Raw genomic sequence first — 18,886 nt, 5'->3', positions numbered from 1 at the left:
CTGGTTCCCCCATCAAGTTTTCATGTGCGAACGCAGCTCCTCCGCCGCCGCCACCGCCGAGGCAAAATGCTGCTGACACCACTAATGAGGAGGATCTGCAGTGTTTATCTGAGCGTGACAGAACAGCTGTTTCGCTGCTTCTTTTGTCAGTGGTGGGAAACATGCACACATGCACATGAACGCACATCTGCTCTCGGCTCCTGGTGTCTGCTGACAGAAAGGTGAGAGAGACAAAGGCTGTCGACGTGCCTCATCACTTTAAGCTCTCCGCCGCCCTAACTGGTATTTGATGCTGTTTTCATACATTCCCTCTGATTTCATGCTGCAGTGAGCAAACGCCTCCGTTGCTTTTACCACTTCCTGTTTGCTGGCAGATGAAAAAGACAGCCCTGACATAATCAGCACAACCTAATGTGGAGCCACGGCGTACCAAACTGTGACGCTCTCTTTTCACTTTTCCTCTCGGTGAACAACATATCATCATCATCATCATCATCTTTGTGCTTTGTATAACATTTCAGTGAATGTCTCCAATGTTGCATCATCTGAAACATACAACATATCTTGATATGTGTTTTTGCGACCGTGTTTTTTTTTACAAGCTACCCAGACAAATCATCAGACCTCATGTACCTTCTCATTTTTTAATACTTTTTCTTGTCTTGTAACATATTTTGAACTGCGCTAAATTTGTTCCTAACCGGAGTGATAATGCGTGTAATTGTCCTCCTCATTGGTCCCTGTGGGAAAGTTGTGTTTTCAATCTCCAGTCCAGCAAAGGGTTGGCTAGGTTTTCACACGGTCACTGGTGTATCCCTGTCTCCACATTAGATGTTTTCTCTGTGTGTCTGTCTTTGTGTGTGTGTGTGTGTGTGCGTGTGTGTGTGTGTGTGTGTGTGTGTGTGTGTGTGTGTGTGTGTGTGTGTGTGTGTGTGTGTGTGTGTGTGTGTGTGTGTTCGCGCGCCCGTGCGCTGAGAGGAGTGTATTTTTATCTCAAATGAGAATCTTCCAACTTCCGTCCGTACCGCTTCAATTCCCTGCTGCTTTCTCTTCCCATCGTTTCAATTTTCCCATTTCATCAGCAGCGAGCGCATAGCAGTGCACACTATTATACTTTTGCTGCAGATTATACCGATAACGCAAATAAAACCAACAGCAGACCATAAAATGGGGCAGTGAATTTAATAACCGTGGGCCCTTGTAGGTCAGATTGTTATTAGATGATGTGCTGTCCTGCTATACAGTGAAAGTCAACAACCACGTCGTCCCGTATTGTTCGCTTGTTTAGGGTTCACTTTACTGACCAGACCAATCCGAATATGTCGGTTGTTATTCTGTATAAAGTCGCTGTGTGCTTCTCTTCCCCCTCGTGGCTTCGGGTCTGTTCCTCTGCCGTTTATATATGTGCCGTGTTTACCCAGTTGCACAGACAGCAAACTCCTGACAGTTTGCAAGCAGGCTTCCTGTCTGAACTGACGGATGAAGAGCTAATAGGAGCCCCCAGGATACACTTCACACACACACACACACGCACGCACACACACACACACACACACACACACACACACACATACAGACGCCACTAAACCATACAGCTGCAAGCCAAGTGCCCCAAGAGCCAGAAAAGTCTGAAAAGCCTCCCATATTTGCCAGTGTGAAATGTAAAAAAAAGACAAGAAAAGCAGAGATTGGCAGACTAGAGACCCCCTAAAGCTGGGCTGCTGTTTATTTAGACCTCGAGCTCTACTGCTGCTGCATCACTTTCTTTTTTCTTTTTTTTTCCACTTATTCAAACCAGAGCAGAGGAAGTGTCTTACCTCCAGCGACAGATGTTTGTCAGTGGGTTTGTTCTAACTAGCAGACACCTCACAGCAACAGAAGTTAGATCGTAATGATCTGCGGTAAACTTAACGTAACGTTCTTGTCGTACCTCACCAAGCCACTACTCGTTTAGCTGCGTACTGATGGCGTTTACTGGTTTGTAGCACTTGTCTTAGTCAGAAATACCGTACTCCCATGGAAACACTTTTAAATCAGCTTGAAACTACAGTTTAATTGATTCTGAAGGGATTTTGACACATTCTACTACCCATTTTGCCAGATTTTTTGTCATCTGGGATAATTTAGGAACATGTCATTTGAAATTTAAATTGAAGTTACATTCCCAATGTTCCCTATGATGTATACTTTAAATATGTTTTTCTACCCAGTTTTGACTCCAGAGTTGGGAGAAAAGATCCTTTGCATCTTTTGCCCCATCTTTAGGAAGTGTTTGACAAAGATCAGCCCTTTGTGATGTCACAAAGACCACTGATACCTCTCCCATGATAATGACTAAGCCCAGGCCTGTTGTTTCGTCCCCTATGTGGGACCTCCACTCAACCACCTTTGTGGTTTGTGTCTCCTTACAAACTAAATCTAAATAAAGATCTAATATGAGACCTTGAAAGGGTTGTTTCAAAATTCCCAAGTCTGTCTTCTTTTCAGTCCAATTTTCAGAGTTTACGACTCTTCCGACGGACAAATAAATGACCAACAAACAGAAACAATGGCAATCACAACTGCCTTTGCAGGGTTAACAACGTGTAAAATATGATAAATATAAAGTCTGTATGTAGTCTTCTTGCATTAGTCTGCATATTGAAGCGTGCACGATGAGTATGCCATGCGTTGTTGTGTTTTGTACCCTGGATGGAGATGCAGAGCTGCTGGTGAGGGACAGCGCAGCTGCTCGGCCAACCTTTTATACCACAGTGTCACACCGCCACTTTTACAATAGACGATGTATGTACAATATATATGGCTGTAATATGCTGTTGTCTGTCTTTTATACATTAAAGTTAACATCTGGTTTAACATTTACTTTTGCGGTTTCATTCTCTGTGTGAAAAAACATACTTATTGAAACTAATTAAAACTTATTGAGCAATTAAAAAAACACATTAGGTTTATGATACGAAAGTTTTTACAGGATCACCCACCAAAGCCCTATAAATGTTACTACGGTGTAAATTTCTATGTTTACACTGGGTAATTAATCTTTAACTGCGTCCACATCTGAGCAGCTCCTGTTATGGCTTTTGCAGTATAAAGGTTTCTGTGTTCCTTCTCTCTTTTTTTTTTCATTTTAAGTGGCTCTAAATTAATGATGGGTTCTTAGGGGTTAATTGGAATCTCTATTAATCTTAAGTGTTGGTGCTCCAACTTAAAAGCTGCAGTCAGCGACACAGCAGGAGGTTGAATCATCAGCAGAATGCAATAAGTGGGTAGGGCAGAGGAATACTCACAATTTACAGATAGTTTAACCGCGGGACAGTGGCCAGCAGATGGATTCACTCTGTAATTTATTGCAGAGGGGTCGCAGTGGCGCTGAATAAAATGACGCCGGTGACCTTGTCCCTCTGCTATCGCAGCACCTGAGTCCATTACACATGACAGGAACAGGAAGGAGGCGGCAGTGCTGGACTTTCTCATGTGGGCAACCTGCATTTAGGTTTTTACTACATACGAACAGCTCAGTGACCACAAACTATAATGCAGCCAAACTGCGTTTTTCTTCTTCTTTTTTTTTTAACAAGAAACACTAAACTCTGAATTTGGTTAAGTGTGTTTCTGTAGAAAAATCAAGATATGCACAAGACTTTAATTTCTTGAGGCAAAATGAAACCACAGACAATATCTTTGTTGCACTGTACATCAGTAACAGAAAAATACATGAGTCCATGCGTGGTGGACCACAATGGGTCCTATGATTTGACAGAGGGCCCGGAGGAGCAGCAGATAGATGGAGTGTCTTGGTGACTCACCTCATAGGAGAAAAAAATATATCATGGGACATGTCTAAAAGATGTGCTTTAATTTACATTAAAAATGTACAAAAGTGGTTCAACAAAATATCTGTCTTTGAACCATCATGGTATGTAGCTTTTTATTGAAATGTCTCTTGAAATGCGGGGAAAAAATGATGAAATACAGCTATTTTATGACTTACTTATTGTTTCTTCAAGTTGGGCGCTCTGCGTATGGCCCCCGGGCCGTAGTTTGCCCATGCCTGGTCCAAGCAGTGAATTAAAATACAATTGCAGAGCATTCTTATCATGTATTTCTAAAAATTTGTGTGCGCATTTTTGTATACATGTATACATTTTATAATTTTGCTCATTTGAGATCATTAGTCATTCTCTCATTATCATACAACTACTGATCTCTTAAGTAAATCAAGGCATAAAGTATCTTACTAATCCCCTGAGAAAAGAGGTTCTTCCAGCCGTTTTATGTCTCAGACCTCTGGACAGCCTGAATGGATTCATCAGTGGTTCAAGTCAGGCCAGATCACGACCAGCAGATAAACTAGGTCATCACTGTGGTTCAACATTGTGCTCTCCTGACCTCTAATGGATGAAGTTAGTCAGAAACGAAAATACAAAAAATAAAATAATATAAAAAAAAGATTCAAAAAGATACTGAACGAATTTTTTTTTTTTTAATAACAATGCTTCTTATACATGAGGACAGCTACATATTTTTAAAAAGTAGGATTTCCTTCAGTAACACATGTACTGTGCCCCTAATCGAACAATAGGAATGTGTTTTCAATTTCCCCTCAGCAGAGCAAAAGCACACTTATCATAGTGAACCTTATTGTGTCAAGTTTATTCAGAAGAGAGAAGCTACTGCTCCTATGAATTTCAAAATGTTTCAGATTTTTCATCATAATTCTCCGAAACCAAACCGGAAATATGCCAAAATTCTTCAGATACACACGCGTATTACTTATTGCCTACTAAGTACTTAAAAGCCATCTGCTGTCTTTCTGATTTATAGGGTTTAAAATTATGTGACTAATTAAACAGCAGCAGCCCTCTTACACGACAAGCAGAAGCATTTCAGGTGTCTCTGTTCCTTCTCCAAAACAATTTTTCAAACAGAGAGTAAGACAAATGTACATGTTATGATATGACTCTCGATTAATGTGGAAATCATAATCATGCTTTAACCTTGTGCTTTAGACTCAGCGCTACTTCGCTGCCTGGAACCCCATAGGCGCATGGCTGTTGCCATGACATCGCCTCTGCGACGCTTTGGAGCAAAGCATTGTGGGATATATGCAGCTACTGGTCGGAAGAACCGCAAACACTGATATAAATACAGATTGGATTGATGGATTTAAATGAAACACGTTCAGAATGAAGGTTGGTATCAGCGGACTGACTTGATGTCACAGCGTGAAGTTGTGCTTTTGCAAGCCTCCGTTTTTATCGCATTAAAAGCCGAAGCGAGCAGCCACACTAGCGTCTTGCTAACAGTAGCGCCAGTTAGCCAGCTCCCGAACGTTGTGCGTCGGTAAACTTAATTATTGTCTTCGTTACATTTTCTCAAACTACTGACGTGGACAAGCTGTCTAAATCTGACCTCCGAATATACATAAATAAGACATTGCATGGCTAACTAATCGCCACACAATTGTGTGCAATTGTATTTTTGTTTGTTTGCTGCTGCTACTGCTGTTTTTGGTGGTGTTTTTAAGGCTTCTGAACTCAAGGGAGTTAGCAGAGCAAAAGTACTTCATGAAAGTTTCCCAGTATGGAACGAATGTCATGTTAGGCTGGTGTTTTTCAACCTTCTTTACGCCAAGGCACATTTTTCACTGTGAAAAAAAATCCTATGGCACACCACAAACCAAAATATCATAAAAAATTACATTTTTTAAGCCTTTTTTTTTTTAGCCTAATAATGACAATGTAGTCTCTTATTTACCAACTATTTCTAATTCTCACTCTTTCACTTTCACTCAGTGTGAAACCTGGGCCTGTTTACATACACACATCTAAACTTTTCGACCAATTAAGTACATTTTTGAGAATTTTTAAGGCACGCCTGCATTATTGAAAAACACTATGTTGGGCCATAGCAACAGCACAAAGCATTTGTTAAATGAGATTGTTTAACAGGTGATATCAATGTGCAGAGATAGGTGCTGTGAACTGTTGTCCGATTTCATTTCTTGTCCTATATGAATGTTCTTAATGTTCATTGTCTTTGTCCTCCCAGAGTATTTTCATTCTCAGTGAGAAGTCCTGGTCGGGCTCAGGCTTGCTGTATCGATGGCAGAAATCTCTGGGTAATTACATCGCAGTTGCAGGGTGAGTCAAGGCTTTGTGGTTGTCAAGTGCCCTGGAAGTGGTCAGTGAATGAGATGCCATGCGTCACGTTACGATTCTCATGTGAACGCTGTTTCTCGCTTACTGTACAGACATGACAACTCAGTCAAAATATTTGATCGACATGGACACAAGTGCGCTGAGCTCAGTCTTCCGGGGTGAGTTTAAAAACACAGCGATTTACTCCTGTTGAAATGGCTTAAAGATGATCCCATTTAATTTCCATTGAACTTCCCTCCCTCATCACCCCCCCCCCCCCCCCCCCCCTGCTACGTTCAGACGCTGTGTGGGAATGGACTGGGACAAAGACGGGGACATCTTGGCAGCAATCGCAGCTAAATCCAGCTCCATCTATCTCTGGGATGCCAGCGTTAACAAAACTTCCCAGATAGAAAGTGGCATGAGGTAGGTCAACTGTCTAACTAAAAACTAAACAACAACAAACATTCTGTTGAATTAATGTAAATCACTGTAAAACACTTCTGTCGGTTGCAGTAAAGATCAGATGTCCTTCCTTCTGTGGTCAAAGACCAGTCCGCTGTTGGCAGTAGGAACAGTCAAGGGAAACCTGTTGATTTACAATCGGCAGACCTCGCGCAAGATTCCTGTACTCGGTAAGAAAAAAAAAAGAACACATGCAAGACAGACAGGGAATGTGAAAATCGTGCCACGCTGACGGCCTCTTCCTTTTCTAAATAATTCCAGGTAAACATACAAAGAAGATCACCTGTGGCTGCTGGAGCACTCAGAATCTGCTGGCTCTGGGAAGTGACGACAACACGCTGAGCATCAGCAATCATGAGGGGGACACAGTCAGACAGGTAGCCTCACAGCACAAACCTGTGTCAGCCTGTCAGTGTGGCGTGATGTGACGTGTTAAGATAAACAGCAGAGTGTTCAGTTGGATTTTGGATTTTGTCTAGCAGGCGTTTAGGCAGGATGATTGAAGACCTTTTCTGTAAATTATGAAATTATATGCAAGAAAGAGGAAATCAGTTTATCCCTCTTCTCTTTTGTCAGACGACACTTAACGGTGAACCAGCGGAGATTTTCTTTTCTGTTATGAAGACTGATGAACGGTCAGCACTGGGAGAGAACACCGTAAGTCTCACTTTGTTCCGTTTTGTTTGGTTCACATTTTTTCTCCTGTGAGCAACATTTTAAATCATGTTTAACTGTGTAAAGAACCAATGTGTCACATTTAAAAATTACCTATTGAAGTTCCTCTGTTTGTCACAGCCCAAAGCATGAAACAGAGTTAAAGAAAAAAAAAGAAAGAAATTCTTTAATTTTGTACATTTTTTTTAATTTTTGATAGAACTTCTTATATAATTTTGAATACTAAACCAATTTACCTCATTTCTGTAGTAACCTTACTGTTGGAGACAAGAAACATGTTCTGAAAACATACACACTGGTCCTCTGAATATCTTTATGTCATAGCTGTGTGTTGGATTGGATCAGGCACTGCAGGCTGTCTTGAAAAAAAAAAAAATCTTGTGCAATTTTTTATATCGAAAATGTTCAAAAATATTTTAATACCCCACATATACTTGGTTCTTACACTGAAACACTCTGCCCATTTGTCACCTATTTCTTTATATTATCTATTTACTTTATTCCGTATTTTGTTTTACTTTTAACTTTTTAATTTTTAATATGACTTTTTATAATATAAACCCTTGGAGCATAAAGGAGCATTTGTGAAATTTTCAGGTCAGTGTATCTGTGGACAAGAAGATTCTGATGCTTTTCAACATCAACGACCCAGAAAACCGAATCGAACTGACCTTCCAGCGTCACTACGGACACATTGTGTCCTACCGCTGGTAGTCTGCGCCATCACTCACCATTAAACACATCTCCACAGTGGTGGCGGCTTGACATTTTACCAGCGTTTGTTCTTTCCCTCTCTGTGTTGGTTGAAGGTACGGCGACGGGTACATACTGATCGGCTTCTCCCACGGGTACTTTGTCGTGATATCGACTCACATCCGGGAGATCGGACACGAGCTCTACCAGGCTCACAACCACAAGGACAGTCTCAACAGCGTGGCCATCTCGCCGGCACTAAACAAAGCTGCTTCCTGCGGCGACAACAGGTACGCAAAGCTCGCCGGAATTAACACACAGAGGTTGTTTTCTGCTTCGTCTAAAAGCCAAGAGTGCCTCTCGCCGCAGCATCAAGATTCACGAGCTGTCCGAGCTCAAAGACATCAGCAACGTGGTCCGGCTGGACGATGAGACCAAAGGTGAGACGGTGTCGTACTGTGAGGCTCCACCTCCACATCTGTCACACACACACATGCTAACACAGTACCTGCAATTTGCAATGTAACCTGCTGCACTTTTGATTGTTGTCATTGCTTTATTGTTGCATTTTGCATTGCATTCTGTGAATGTGTTGTTGCACTGTGACATCTGCTGTTTATACGTTTTTTATTTTCTCTCATTTTATTCTATTTATGGTAACACCAGACCTTACTGCCATCATTTCATTGTATATTTTGTGCAGTGGCAGTAAAGCTATTCCACTTCTACTTCCACTTGTACTTCCCCTCTCACCTGCGTCTTGTCTCGCCGTGGGTCCTCCAGGTCTGGATCAGCTGAGCTGGACGGACGACGGTCAGCTGCTGGCCATCTCCACGCAGAAAGGGACGCTCCACGTCTTCCTGACCAAGCTGCCCATCTTAGGGGACAGCTTTGGCACCCGGCTCGCCTATCTCACCTCCCTGCTGGAGGTCACGGTGTGCAACCAGGTGGAAGGGGTGAGGAAACGCACTCACACACACACACACACACACACACACACACGCACACACACACACTCATACAGCGAATGTCAAATGGAGCAGTGATGCAGTGGTTTTATTAACCTTTTTTTTTATCCACAACACATTTTTCACATTGAAAAAATCCCAAACCACACCACCAACCAAAAAAGTTGTAAAATGACACTTTTTAGCATAATAATGACAAAATAGTCTCTCAATTTATTTTTAATCACTCAGTGTGCAACCTGGGCGTGTTTGGATGCACACAAAGCTGATACCCTGGGAGGAAACGAGGGAGGAAAAACAGGCTCACGTTGCTTGTAAAGCACAATCACTCTACAATGGAAAGTTTGGTGGTTTTTTTGGACCAATCAAGTGAAATTAGATCATTTTATGTTATTTGTTTGATTTTTTCCAGGAGAGTCCTGTGGTCATCGATGTGGAAGTGGAGCCCACCTTCATCGCGCTGGGGCCGTACCATGTGGCCGTGGGGATGAACAACAGAGCGTGGTTCTACGCTTTCCTCGACCGAGACCCCGGTGTGTGTGTGTGTGTGTGTGTGTGTGTGTGTGTGTGTGTGTGTGTGTGTGTGCCCATTGCATGTTGTTATCTGGAAAATTCGTTATAATCGGGTTGTTTTCGTCCCCTCAGGCTTCAGGAAGCTGAAGGATATCGAGTATCTGGGGACCATCGCCAGCATGTGTCTGAACTCCGACTACGCGGCGGCCCTGTTTGAGGGCAAAGTGCAGCTGCACATGGTTTGTATTCTGACTTTTTTCTGCTCTGGTTCTCTGCTCTGGTGCTTCTGCCGAGCGAGCCTCACCTGGTCTGTGCTCCTTCAGATCGAAGGCAGGGACCAGGAGGAGAGGAAGCAGATGAAACTCTTCCCTGACGACGACAGGAAAGGCCGCATCCTCTGCCACGCCATCACTGCCGACTTCCTGTACTACGGAACCGACGTGAGGCCCCGCCGACCCCACTGTTGGAAACACGCTCTTTTCAGCATCCTAACCTCTGCCGTCTCCGTCCGCTTCCCCAGGCAGGCGACGTGGTGTGCGTGCTGGTGGAGGACTGGGAGACGGTGAGCAGCTACAGCCACGCGGTCGGCGTGAGGAAGGTGTTCCCCGACCTCAACGGCACGCGGCTGGTTTTCATCGACGACAAGAACGCCGGCTTCCTGCTCTCACCCTCCAGTGTAAGGACACGAGTGATCAATCACTCAAACTTTATTTGTATAGCACTTTTCATACTAAAGAAAATGCAACACAAAGTGCATAACAAAAAAAATGAAACCGTGAAACAGAAGTGCAACAGTTCAAGGTCCATTGTGTAAAATTTGGCTTGATGTGTGATTTTTATATTGGAAAAAGCTTAACTTACTGCCCATTAGTACATTGATGAAAGTGCCCTCACAGTACTGATTGCAGCCTCCCTGTGGGTTTTGGTTAGAACTTTTGGAGCGATTCGAAATGATGATGTACTTCATCGTTTGTGTCAGGAGCTGCTCCACACTCAGTTAAAAGCGGCGTTTTCAAAGACTAAGACAGGAGGTCAGGAGTTTAAACTCTGTGGTTTGCCTGTGTTATCTGTGCAGGCGACGGACTCGTGCTTTGAGCTGCCCAACTTCTCCCCAACCATCACCGGCGTGCTGTGGGACAACTGGCACGCCGACAGGGGAGTGTTCGTGGCCTATGACGACGACAAGGTCTATACGTACGCCCTGCACAAGACCACTGTTTACGGTATGGATGACACCCAAACACAAGGCTGATTTTTCTTTACGGCTGGAAAGCCATACTTAATGTATGCTGCCTCATGGTGTCTTCCTTTCGGTGGCCAATTCGTTGGCTTTTTTTGCAGCAGTGTCTTCCACAGCTGGGCTATTTGTCTGTTTCTTTGGTCTCTTTGTAAATAACCTGTTCATTTTTCACTAGCTAGGCTAGCTTGAGGAGCAAATCACCTCGATAAATACCGCAAATCAATGATAATAAGATTTGTTAACAATTTTATTCTATTTTTTATTCATTTATTAGCATTTTTTATCTTGTCTTTCTGTGACTACCATAGCGCCCCCTGGTGGCCTCCACTTTGAATACCACTGTTCTTGAGCACCTATTGCAGATAAAATCAAAAAGTGCTTTGCAATAAATGTGCAGAGTGACACAGGCAAATCACAAACAACATCATTTACATTTCAACATGAGTAAAAGCGTGTTGGAAATTAGCTGTTGGATCAAACGGGGTTTGTTTATTTCTCTCTCTGCCCCTCCGCACCCCCGCCCAGGCCCGCGGGTGGTGCTCGTTGGAAGCACCCAGCTCCTCTTCTCCCAGAAGCCTTTGCTCCTGTACAACGGGGAACTGACGTGCCAGACGGCCAGCGGCAAGACCAGCGAGGTGTCCCTCAGCACGCACGCCTTCCTCAAGCTGTCCAGCAGCACATCGGCGGTCTCGCCCTCGGAGCTCAGCAAGCAGCTCGGCCAGGCGCTGCTGCTGAAGAGGTCAGAGGACTCGCTGCGGAGATCTTCTTCTTCTTCTTCTTCTTCTTACTTACCCGTGTGCGTTTGTGCATCTGGCCCTTTCAGGTTCCACGAAGCCTGGGATCTGTGCAAGTTGGCGGGCAGCAGCGCCGACTGGGCCGACTTGGGCAAAGCCTGCCTGGTCCACATGGAGGTGGAGCTGGCCATCCAGGTGTACCGCGCTAGTGGCAACGTGGGCATGGTGCTGTCGCTACAGGGCATCCAGGTACCGCCAATGACACTCCCAGCACCTAGCAGGAGCCGGTGATGCTCTAACCCAGGGGCGGGCAAACTTTTTGACTGGTGGGGCCACGATGAGTTGCAGTGTTTGCTAGCACTGCAGGAACTGCTATAACTTCAAAATGGTTAATTTCTATTTTCTTTATTAAATGACTTTTAATCACTTTTAATCCTAACACACCTCATAGGAGAAAAAATTATATCATGATATCATCAAGTTCGGTGGGCCTTATTAAAGAGCTCAACGGTCCGCATATGGCCCCCGGGCCATAGTCTGCCCATTTTTGCTCTAACCCGACGCTGCAGAGCTTCATTTCCCGCTCGCTCTCTGCACCGCAGGGCATCGAGGACATGAACTTGCGTGCGGGACACCTGGCCATGTTCCTCTGCGATTACAACCTGGCGCAGGACCTCTACCTGTCCTCCAACTGTCCCATCGCTGCACTGGAGGTACAAACATCACGCCCAAGTTTAAATGCGTGCCTCTGTCATTGGCCACATGGGATAAAATTCACATTATTGTATTGTGTTGTTGTTTTCTTTTTTTTCCATCACACTGACGCTTGACCTTAGATGAGGAGAGACCTCTTGCATTGGGACAGCGCTCTGATGTTGGCCAAGAGGCTGGCAGAGGACCAGATTCCCTTCATATCCAAGGAGTACGCTGTGCACCTGGAGTTTATGTGGGTACACACATACACACACACACGCACACGCACACACACTTTAGTCATCTGCTGGGATGAACTCTATGTTCTGAAGATATGATGCTCATTTACACCTAAACCTTGCATATTTCTTTTTCAGAGGAGACTATGTAAATGCCCTTGCACACTATGAAAAAGGCATGACCAGAAACAACAAAGTGAGTGCCTTGCTTGTATCTCAACCTCTTGCACTGATATCGCTAACAAAATTCAAATCCTTTTATTTATTTTTACAGTTGTGGTATTTTTTTTGTTTCCTTTTCTTTTCTGGAACTCTTATCATGTAATCCCAACTGCTTTTAAGCCTACATATACTCTACTTGTAAAATACATGCCGATACTACGACACCGATATCAGTTGTGTATGTATGTATATGTCAATTTTGTTCAATATGTGGTTGTACAGCAGTGAAACTTGTGACAGTTGTGCATGGTGAGGAATGTTGTTCAAATAACAGGACATCTGTGCTAAAACAAAACCAAAATCAAAGTAACTCTTTAATATGTAATGGCCTTGTTAAGTACTCAGCATCGGTGTCAGTGAGTACCAAAATGCAAGTACTCCTACACTATTTGTTCTGTAAAAAAAAAAAGGCAATAACTTTTCCAGGATAGCCACTTATTGAGAGAAGAAGTGGTGCTGCCTTTTCTCCAATGAATTACGACATGCGTCGCCCAGTCTCTTTCTCTTCTCGTCCATTTCAATGGAAATTTTGCCTTGCTACTGTCGGTATTTCAAAGTAACCTTGGAGAGATTTGCACTTTCATCCTTTCGAACCCTCTCCTCTGTCCTCTGTCCTCTCTCCATGCTTTGCAGTTCCAGGAGCACGATGACGCATGTCAGGCGGGCGTGGCCAGGATGTCCATCAGGATGGGCGACATCAGGAGAGGAGCTGCTCAGGCCATCCAGCACCCCAGCCGAGTCCTGAAGAAGGAGTGTGGAGCCATTCTGGAGAGCATGAAGGTAGCGGCAACCTTCCGTCCACAGTTTGGAGTGTTAGTAAAGTTAGATTCAAGATTCGAGAACTTTATTTGTCACATGCTCATGCTGGATGTGCAGTGAAATTACAAAAGTCGCCATGCTTAGGGGAGACCGTGCAAACTGAAAAAACAACATTCACAGTAAAGAGCAAACTGAAACAACGCTACAATACAGCTTTTTTCTTTTTTTAGAAATACAAAAAAAGCACCATTCACAAGGGCACTTAATAAAAAATAAGTTGAGAGTTTGAATGAAAGTAAAAGTGTCCTAAATGATGTCTACCAGTTAGTGTTGGATGACATCTGTTCCCTATGTCTCTCCTCCAGCAATTCTCTGAAGCCGCTCAGCTCTACGAGAAGGGCCAGTACTACGACAAGGCCGCATCCGTCTACATCCGCTGCAAGAACTGGTGAGACCAACGCCGGCCAGCTCGCTCACACCTGCCAGCTCCTATTTTTCTGTTTCTCGGTCCAATCCGCTGTGTGGTTTCACCAACCTCAGGGCGAAGGTCGGAGAGCTCCTCCCTCACGTCTCCTCACCCAAGATCCACCTGCAGTACGCCAAAGCCAAGGAGGCTGACGGCAAGTAGGTCCCCAGTGCCAGTGATCAGCAGAGGATGTTCTTATGATGTTCTTAGTGACAACTGCTGCTATACTTATGCTACTTAGACAAGCTGTGATATCTAGTAAAATCTTCCAATCATGAGTAGATCCATATTGCAGGGACTACCTGGTGGACTCACTGTGTATACAGACATAAATCCCCACTATTACTGAACAGTTTCTTACTTTTTGTGACTGTCTAACAGTTGGTCTTTAAAGGTCCAGTGTGTAATATTTGGCTTAATTCATGATTTTTATATTGTTAAAAGCTTAACATACTGCCCATAAATTCATTAATTAAAGTGTATAATTGCAATATATATATGTATGTCATCATCTTGCACCACCATATTTCTAAAGAAGCCTGGTGTGGACAATCCAGCCGCCGTTTCATGTCCTCAAATAAACCAACAAAGAAGAATGTGGATGAGGTTTCGGGTGCACAGGCCACTGTAGTTCACTAGCAAGCCGAGGAGGGGGAGGGTTAGAGGTTGAGGGCTGCAATTTAAAATGTAACCACTTGATGTCGCCGTTTCTTCTTCAAAATTTCCAAATATTACACATTTAACCTTTATGAACATGCTGGACTACCAGCCAACACTGAAGGGAAACTTCCACACTTAACATGGTGTGTGCGTGTGTGCGTGTGTGCGTGTGTGTGTGCGTGTGTGCGTGTGTGCGTGTGTGCGTGTGCGTGTGTGCGTGTGTGCGTGTGTGTGTGTGTGTGTGTGTGCGTGTGTGCGTGTGTGTGTGTGTGCGTGTGTGCGCGTGTGTGTGTGTGTGTGTGAACCAGGTATGAAGAAGCTGCCCGGGCCTATGAGAGCGCCAAAGACTGGGACAACATGATCCGCGTGCTGCTGGACCACCTGAACAACGCTGAGGAGGCGGTCCGCATCGTCAGGGAGACCCAGAGCATCGACGGCGCCAAAATGGTTGCCAGGTAGGAATTTCGCTGACCGTCCTCCACTTTATTAGGTACACCGTGCCAGTACCAGGTGTTAAAGTGGTTGGCACCAATGGGGTTATTTCAGTTCCTATTGCCTTCCAGTGGTCACCAACCAGTCTGTCCACTTCCTCCTTCCTGACCTCTGACCCCTGACGTCAAAAAGGCCTTTTCCTCCACACAGCTGCCGCTCACTGGATATTTCTTCTCTTTTTACCGCCTGCGTGTGGCCTAGGTTCTTTCTGTGGCTGAACGACTACGGCTCAGCCATCCACTTCCTGGTTCTGTCTCAGTGCAACGACGAGGCCTTCCAGCTGGCGCAGCAGCACGGCCAGATGGAGGTCTATGCAGACATCATCGGTCAGTAGTGCGCATGTCATTTCTTCATTGCTGACTGCAGTGATCTCACTTATTATAATCTCAGTCCATCAGTTGTGAATTAAACTGACTGGCCAGTGTTTGTGTGTGTGTGTGTGTGTGTGTGTGTGTGTGTGTGTGTGTGTGTGTGTGTGTGTGTGTGTGTGTGTGTGTGTGTGTGTGTGTTGACCAGGTCCCAAAGCCACACAGGAGGACTACCAGAGCATCGCTCTCTACTTTGCAGGAGAGAAGAAACACCTGCAGGCTGGGAAGTTCTTTCAGAAGTGCGGCCAGTACAGCAGAGTACGAACTTCACCTCATCCCATTTCTTTGTCTTCATTCTTTCAAGGCACGACTCAAATGCTTATGAAGGTGCTGTTTTCCTCTTCTTTCCGTCTGGTTTTCAGGCCCTGAGCCACTTCCTCAAGTGTCCCAACACTGAAGACAACCTGGCTGTGGAGATGGCCATAGAGACTGTGAGTGGGCCAAGAGTCGGATGGAGCAAACACCTTCCTGTCAAGTGATGTTGATTCTGTGCGTGTGTCTAATAGGTGGGCCAGGCCAAAGACAGCTCTCTGACCAATCAGCTGATAGATTACCTGATGGGCGAGAGCGATGGCATCCCAAAGGTAAATCCATCCGCTGTGTTCAGCAGCAGCAGGATCTCTGGCTCCACAACGCACGACTGAAGCAGAAGTGAAGAACCAAGACGTGGAATTGCCTTGACGTTGCCTCGTCTGCCTTAATCCTGCATTATCCTTCTCTTCTAACATGACTGGCAGCATCAATGATCTTCAATTAATCTGATGAGTCCAACATTTTAATGTGGCTTCTCACAAATGAAAATGTGAACAAGACTTCTTTTCACATATTGCTCACATTGACGCATTATCACGCTTTCACATCCTAAGCCACAAGTTATCATTTGATTTTGCGTTGGCATCAGGTTGCGATGTCACACCTCAAACTACAACACACTGATCTGTTTTTAATTTCACCCTTCCCTAATTTACCCCAAGAATTTCTCAAAAATGACTCTCGAAACCAAATCGCAAATTAAAAGGCTTTGGTAATTAACCCCCCCCCCCCCATGACAGCAGTTGTTTTCCCTAAAATTTTCCCATTGTTTATTTTTTAAACTTGTTTCAGTGATTTTTGCTGTTCTGTTGTTTGAAGTGGTGACAGCTAGTTAACCTCTGTATGCTCTCCCCAGGACGCCAAGTACCTGTTCCGTCTCTACATGGCGCTGCAGCAGTACAGGGAGGCAGCTCGCACCGCCATCATCATCGCCAGGGAGGAGCAGTGCGCAGGTGCGGCTGCACACCCAAACAGGAAGCACCCGTCTTTGCATTTTAATATTTATTTACGAAATCAGATGCACGTAAAGTCGCCGTGTTAATAAAAATCTCTCAGCAAAACATCAACTGGCGCACACGCACACAGAATGAGGAGATTGTGCATCCACCCTCTGTTCTGCTCGTCTCTCCCCGACAGGAAACTACCGCAACGCTCATGATGTGCTGTTCAGCATGTACACGGAGCTGCAGGCGCAGAAGATTAAAATCCCCGCTGAGATGGCCACTAATCTGATGATCCTCCACTCCTACCTGCTGGTCAAGGTCGGCAACCACCGTCACCTGCCTGCTTCTCCACTTCCCTCCTGCTGCTGTTCTCCTTACACAGAAACACTGCATTGTCAAGATTGTAAATGTTGTTTTCCTTTCCTTTTTTTGTGTTTTTTTTGTAGATCCATGTGAAGAGAGGAGACCACCTGAAAGCAGCCCGCATGCTGATCCGTGTCAGCAACAACATCAGCAAGTTTCCTTCACGTAAGTTCACACAAAACGAGACAAACTGGAGCTGAAGGGATTCATTGACTCGACACAATTATAAGGAAAATTTGATTAAAATTTCCTGATTTGGTTGCTTGTTTTGTCAATTTTGATGCAGCTTAACATTGGTTCCACGTGTGTGTTCCATACAGCTGCTCTTAGATTTCTTTTTTACTTATTTTTATTCATCCTTTTACTTTTATTCTTTTTATATACATTTTTTTCTCAGGTGGTTTTAAAGTCAAGGACTTTTTTCCCCAATACTTTACCTTTTTCCTATTTAATGAATTGTTCAATAAATTGAATCAAAGAAAATACTCTAAAATAATCAATAGATTAATCAGTTACAAAAAGAACAACTGAAGAAGAAAAGATATTTGAAAAAAAAATGACTGCCTATTTGCGTTGGTTTCAAAGTATATAATGTATGTTGTGTGTTGTGTTTGTGTGTAGATGTTGTTCCCATCTTCACCTCGGCGGTGATCGAATGCCACCGCGCCGGCCTGAAGAACTCGGCCTTCGGCTTCGCCGCCATGTTGATGAGACCAGAGTACCGAAACGAGATCAACCCGACGTACCGGAAGAAGATCGAGGCGATGGTTCGGTGGGTCCCCCGGGACGCGGAGCCTCTTTCTCTCTCCGCCGACAACGCTTTGCTCCGCTTGAACATGGGCTGCACTTTGCGCGCAGGCGGCCGGACACGTTGGAGCTGGAGGAGGAGACGACCCCGTGTCCCTTCTGCGGCTTCCAGCTGCCTCAGAACGAGCTGCTGTGCATCTCCTGCAAGAACAACCTGCCCTACTGCATCGCCACGGTAACCAGGCCTTCTTCTCAGTCCGTTGAACGTTGCTTGCAAGTCCTTGTACTTTATTTTGTCATCCTGTTTTCTTTCCAGGGTCGTCATATGCTCAAAGAAGATTGGTCCGCGTGCCCTCATTGTGAATTTCCTGCCCTTTACTCACAGTTCATCCTGTAAGTTTTACCTGGAGTTGCTCAAGTTTTATTGTTGATAGACACCAATAATTTGAGTTTCATTTAAATACCCCACCAAACATTGCAATAGAATGCTTTTATCAATTAAAACAGCTTTTTTAAGGTTTAGCTATTTTAGATACGTGTTGGACAGGTAAATATCAGCGTAGAATCTATATCAAACATAGTCTTTTTAAACTTGTGTGTGCAGGTTGCTGGAAACAGAGAGTGTGTGTCCCATGTGCTCCGAGACACTGGACGTCAAACAGGTGAAGAAGATCTCTGACTGCTCCACCTACCTGACCGCCGATGAACTGGATCAGTGAAAATCACCACAACTACTTTATAAACAAGGACATTATTTACATCCAAAAAGTTATATAAACTGTATTACTATTCACTTAAAGATAGTCATATATCGACAGAGCACTTCACACATCAGGTCAAATTTTTCTGTTTTGTACTATTTATAATTATCCATTTGACATCATGTCTTTCAAAGTTTTCTTTTGAAACTCCTTCAGTTTGCTTTAAGATGAAATACAACATCGTGAATGCTCATATTTACTTGTGACACCTTAAGATGTCATATTTTTACTTGTCGTTTGGTGAAGTGGACGACACCAGACACAGCCCTTGCCGATCATTGGTGGAGACAAAGTGTGTTCCTACCGATGGACCTTTACACACTTCAACACTCTACTACAGCTAATAGATCTAAACCTATTTTGTGGTTTGTGTGACTGTATTTAGAAATCACTCTATTTTTTAAAAGAAAATAAATGCCATTTCTACAGGTG

The 18,886-nt window shown here is 44.2% G+C and overlaps 2 protein-coding genes across 3 annotated transcripts in view; both read left to right on the top strand.

Annotated features, from left to right (window-relative positions):
- The window catches only part of klhl5 (kelch-like family member 5), a 46,524-nt gene extending 43,662 nt beyond the window's left edge, over positions 1-2,862 (top strand). For both annotated transcript variants that reach the window (XM_076030338.1, XM_076030331.1), the window contains one exon: positions 1-2,862. This exon is cut by the window's left edge and continues 262 nt beyond it. The gene's annotated coding sequence lies outside the window, so the exon portion shown is untranslated.
- A 2,029-nt stretch (positions 2,863-4,891) lies between these two features.
- wdr19 (WD repeat domain 19) lies at positions 4,892-18,883 on the top strand. The gene is made up of 37 exons (XM_076030465.1): positions 4,892-4,931; positions 5,016-5,192; positions 6,052-6,143; positions 6,254-6,319; positions 6,441-6,566; positions 6,657-6,775; positions 6,867-6,982; positions 7,182-7,262; positions 7,878-7,990; positions 8,090-8,263; positions 8,343-8,413; positions 8,757-8,929; positions 9,354-9,474; positions 9,587-9,693; positions 9,778-9,894; positions 9,975-10,130; positions 10,530-10,677; positions 11,220-11,433; positions 11,518-11,677; positions 12,031-12,141; positions 12,265-12,374; positions 12,499-12,556; positions 13,216-13,362; positions 13,707-13,789; positions 13,882-13,965; positions 14,776-14,922; positions 15,161-15,285; positions 15,476-15,585; positions 15,690-15,758; positions 15,834-15,911; positions 16,496-16,592; positions 16,777-16,901; positions 17,030-17,111; positions 17,568-17,718; positions 17,805-17,928; positions 18,010-18,086; positions 18,298-18,883. Exons 2-37 carry the CDS (start codon positions 5,187-5,189, stop codon positions 18,410-18,412), a joined length of 4,053 nt encoding a protein of 1,350 aa, XP_075886580.1. The 5' UTR covers positions 4,892-4,931; positions 5,016-5,186; the 3' UTR covers positions 18,413-18,883.
- Positions 18,884-18,886: the final 3 nt, after the last annotated feature.

The sequence above is a fragment of the Nelusetta ayraudi genome, unplaced genomic scaffold (assembly GCF_046127955.1).
Source record: "Nelusetta ayraudi isolate G7.1 ecotype Tasmania unplaced genomic scaffold, CSIRO-AGI_Nayr_v1 ptg000004l, whole genome shotgun sequence".
In the NCBI taxonomy this organism is placed as follows: Eukaryota; Metazoa; Chordata; class Actinopteri; order Tetraodontiformes; family Monacanthidae; genus Nelusetta; species Nelusetta ayraudi.
Note: the sequence above shows the minus strand (reverse complement) of the source record. Positions and strands in the feature narration are given on the sequence as shown.

Excerpts from the sequence above, each read along its gene's own strand:
- wdr19 (XM_076030465.1), top strand. Across the intron at positions 6,567-6,656 it reads CAGATAGAAAGTGGCATGAG|TAAAGATCAGATGTCCTTCC; the intron begins GTAGGTCAACTG and ends TGTCGGTTGCAG. Across the intron at positions 12,375-12,498 it reads GCTGTGCACCTGGAGTTTAT|AGGAGACTATGTAAATGCCC; the intron begins GTGGGTACACAC and ends TTTCTTTTTCAG.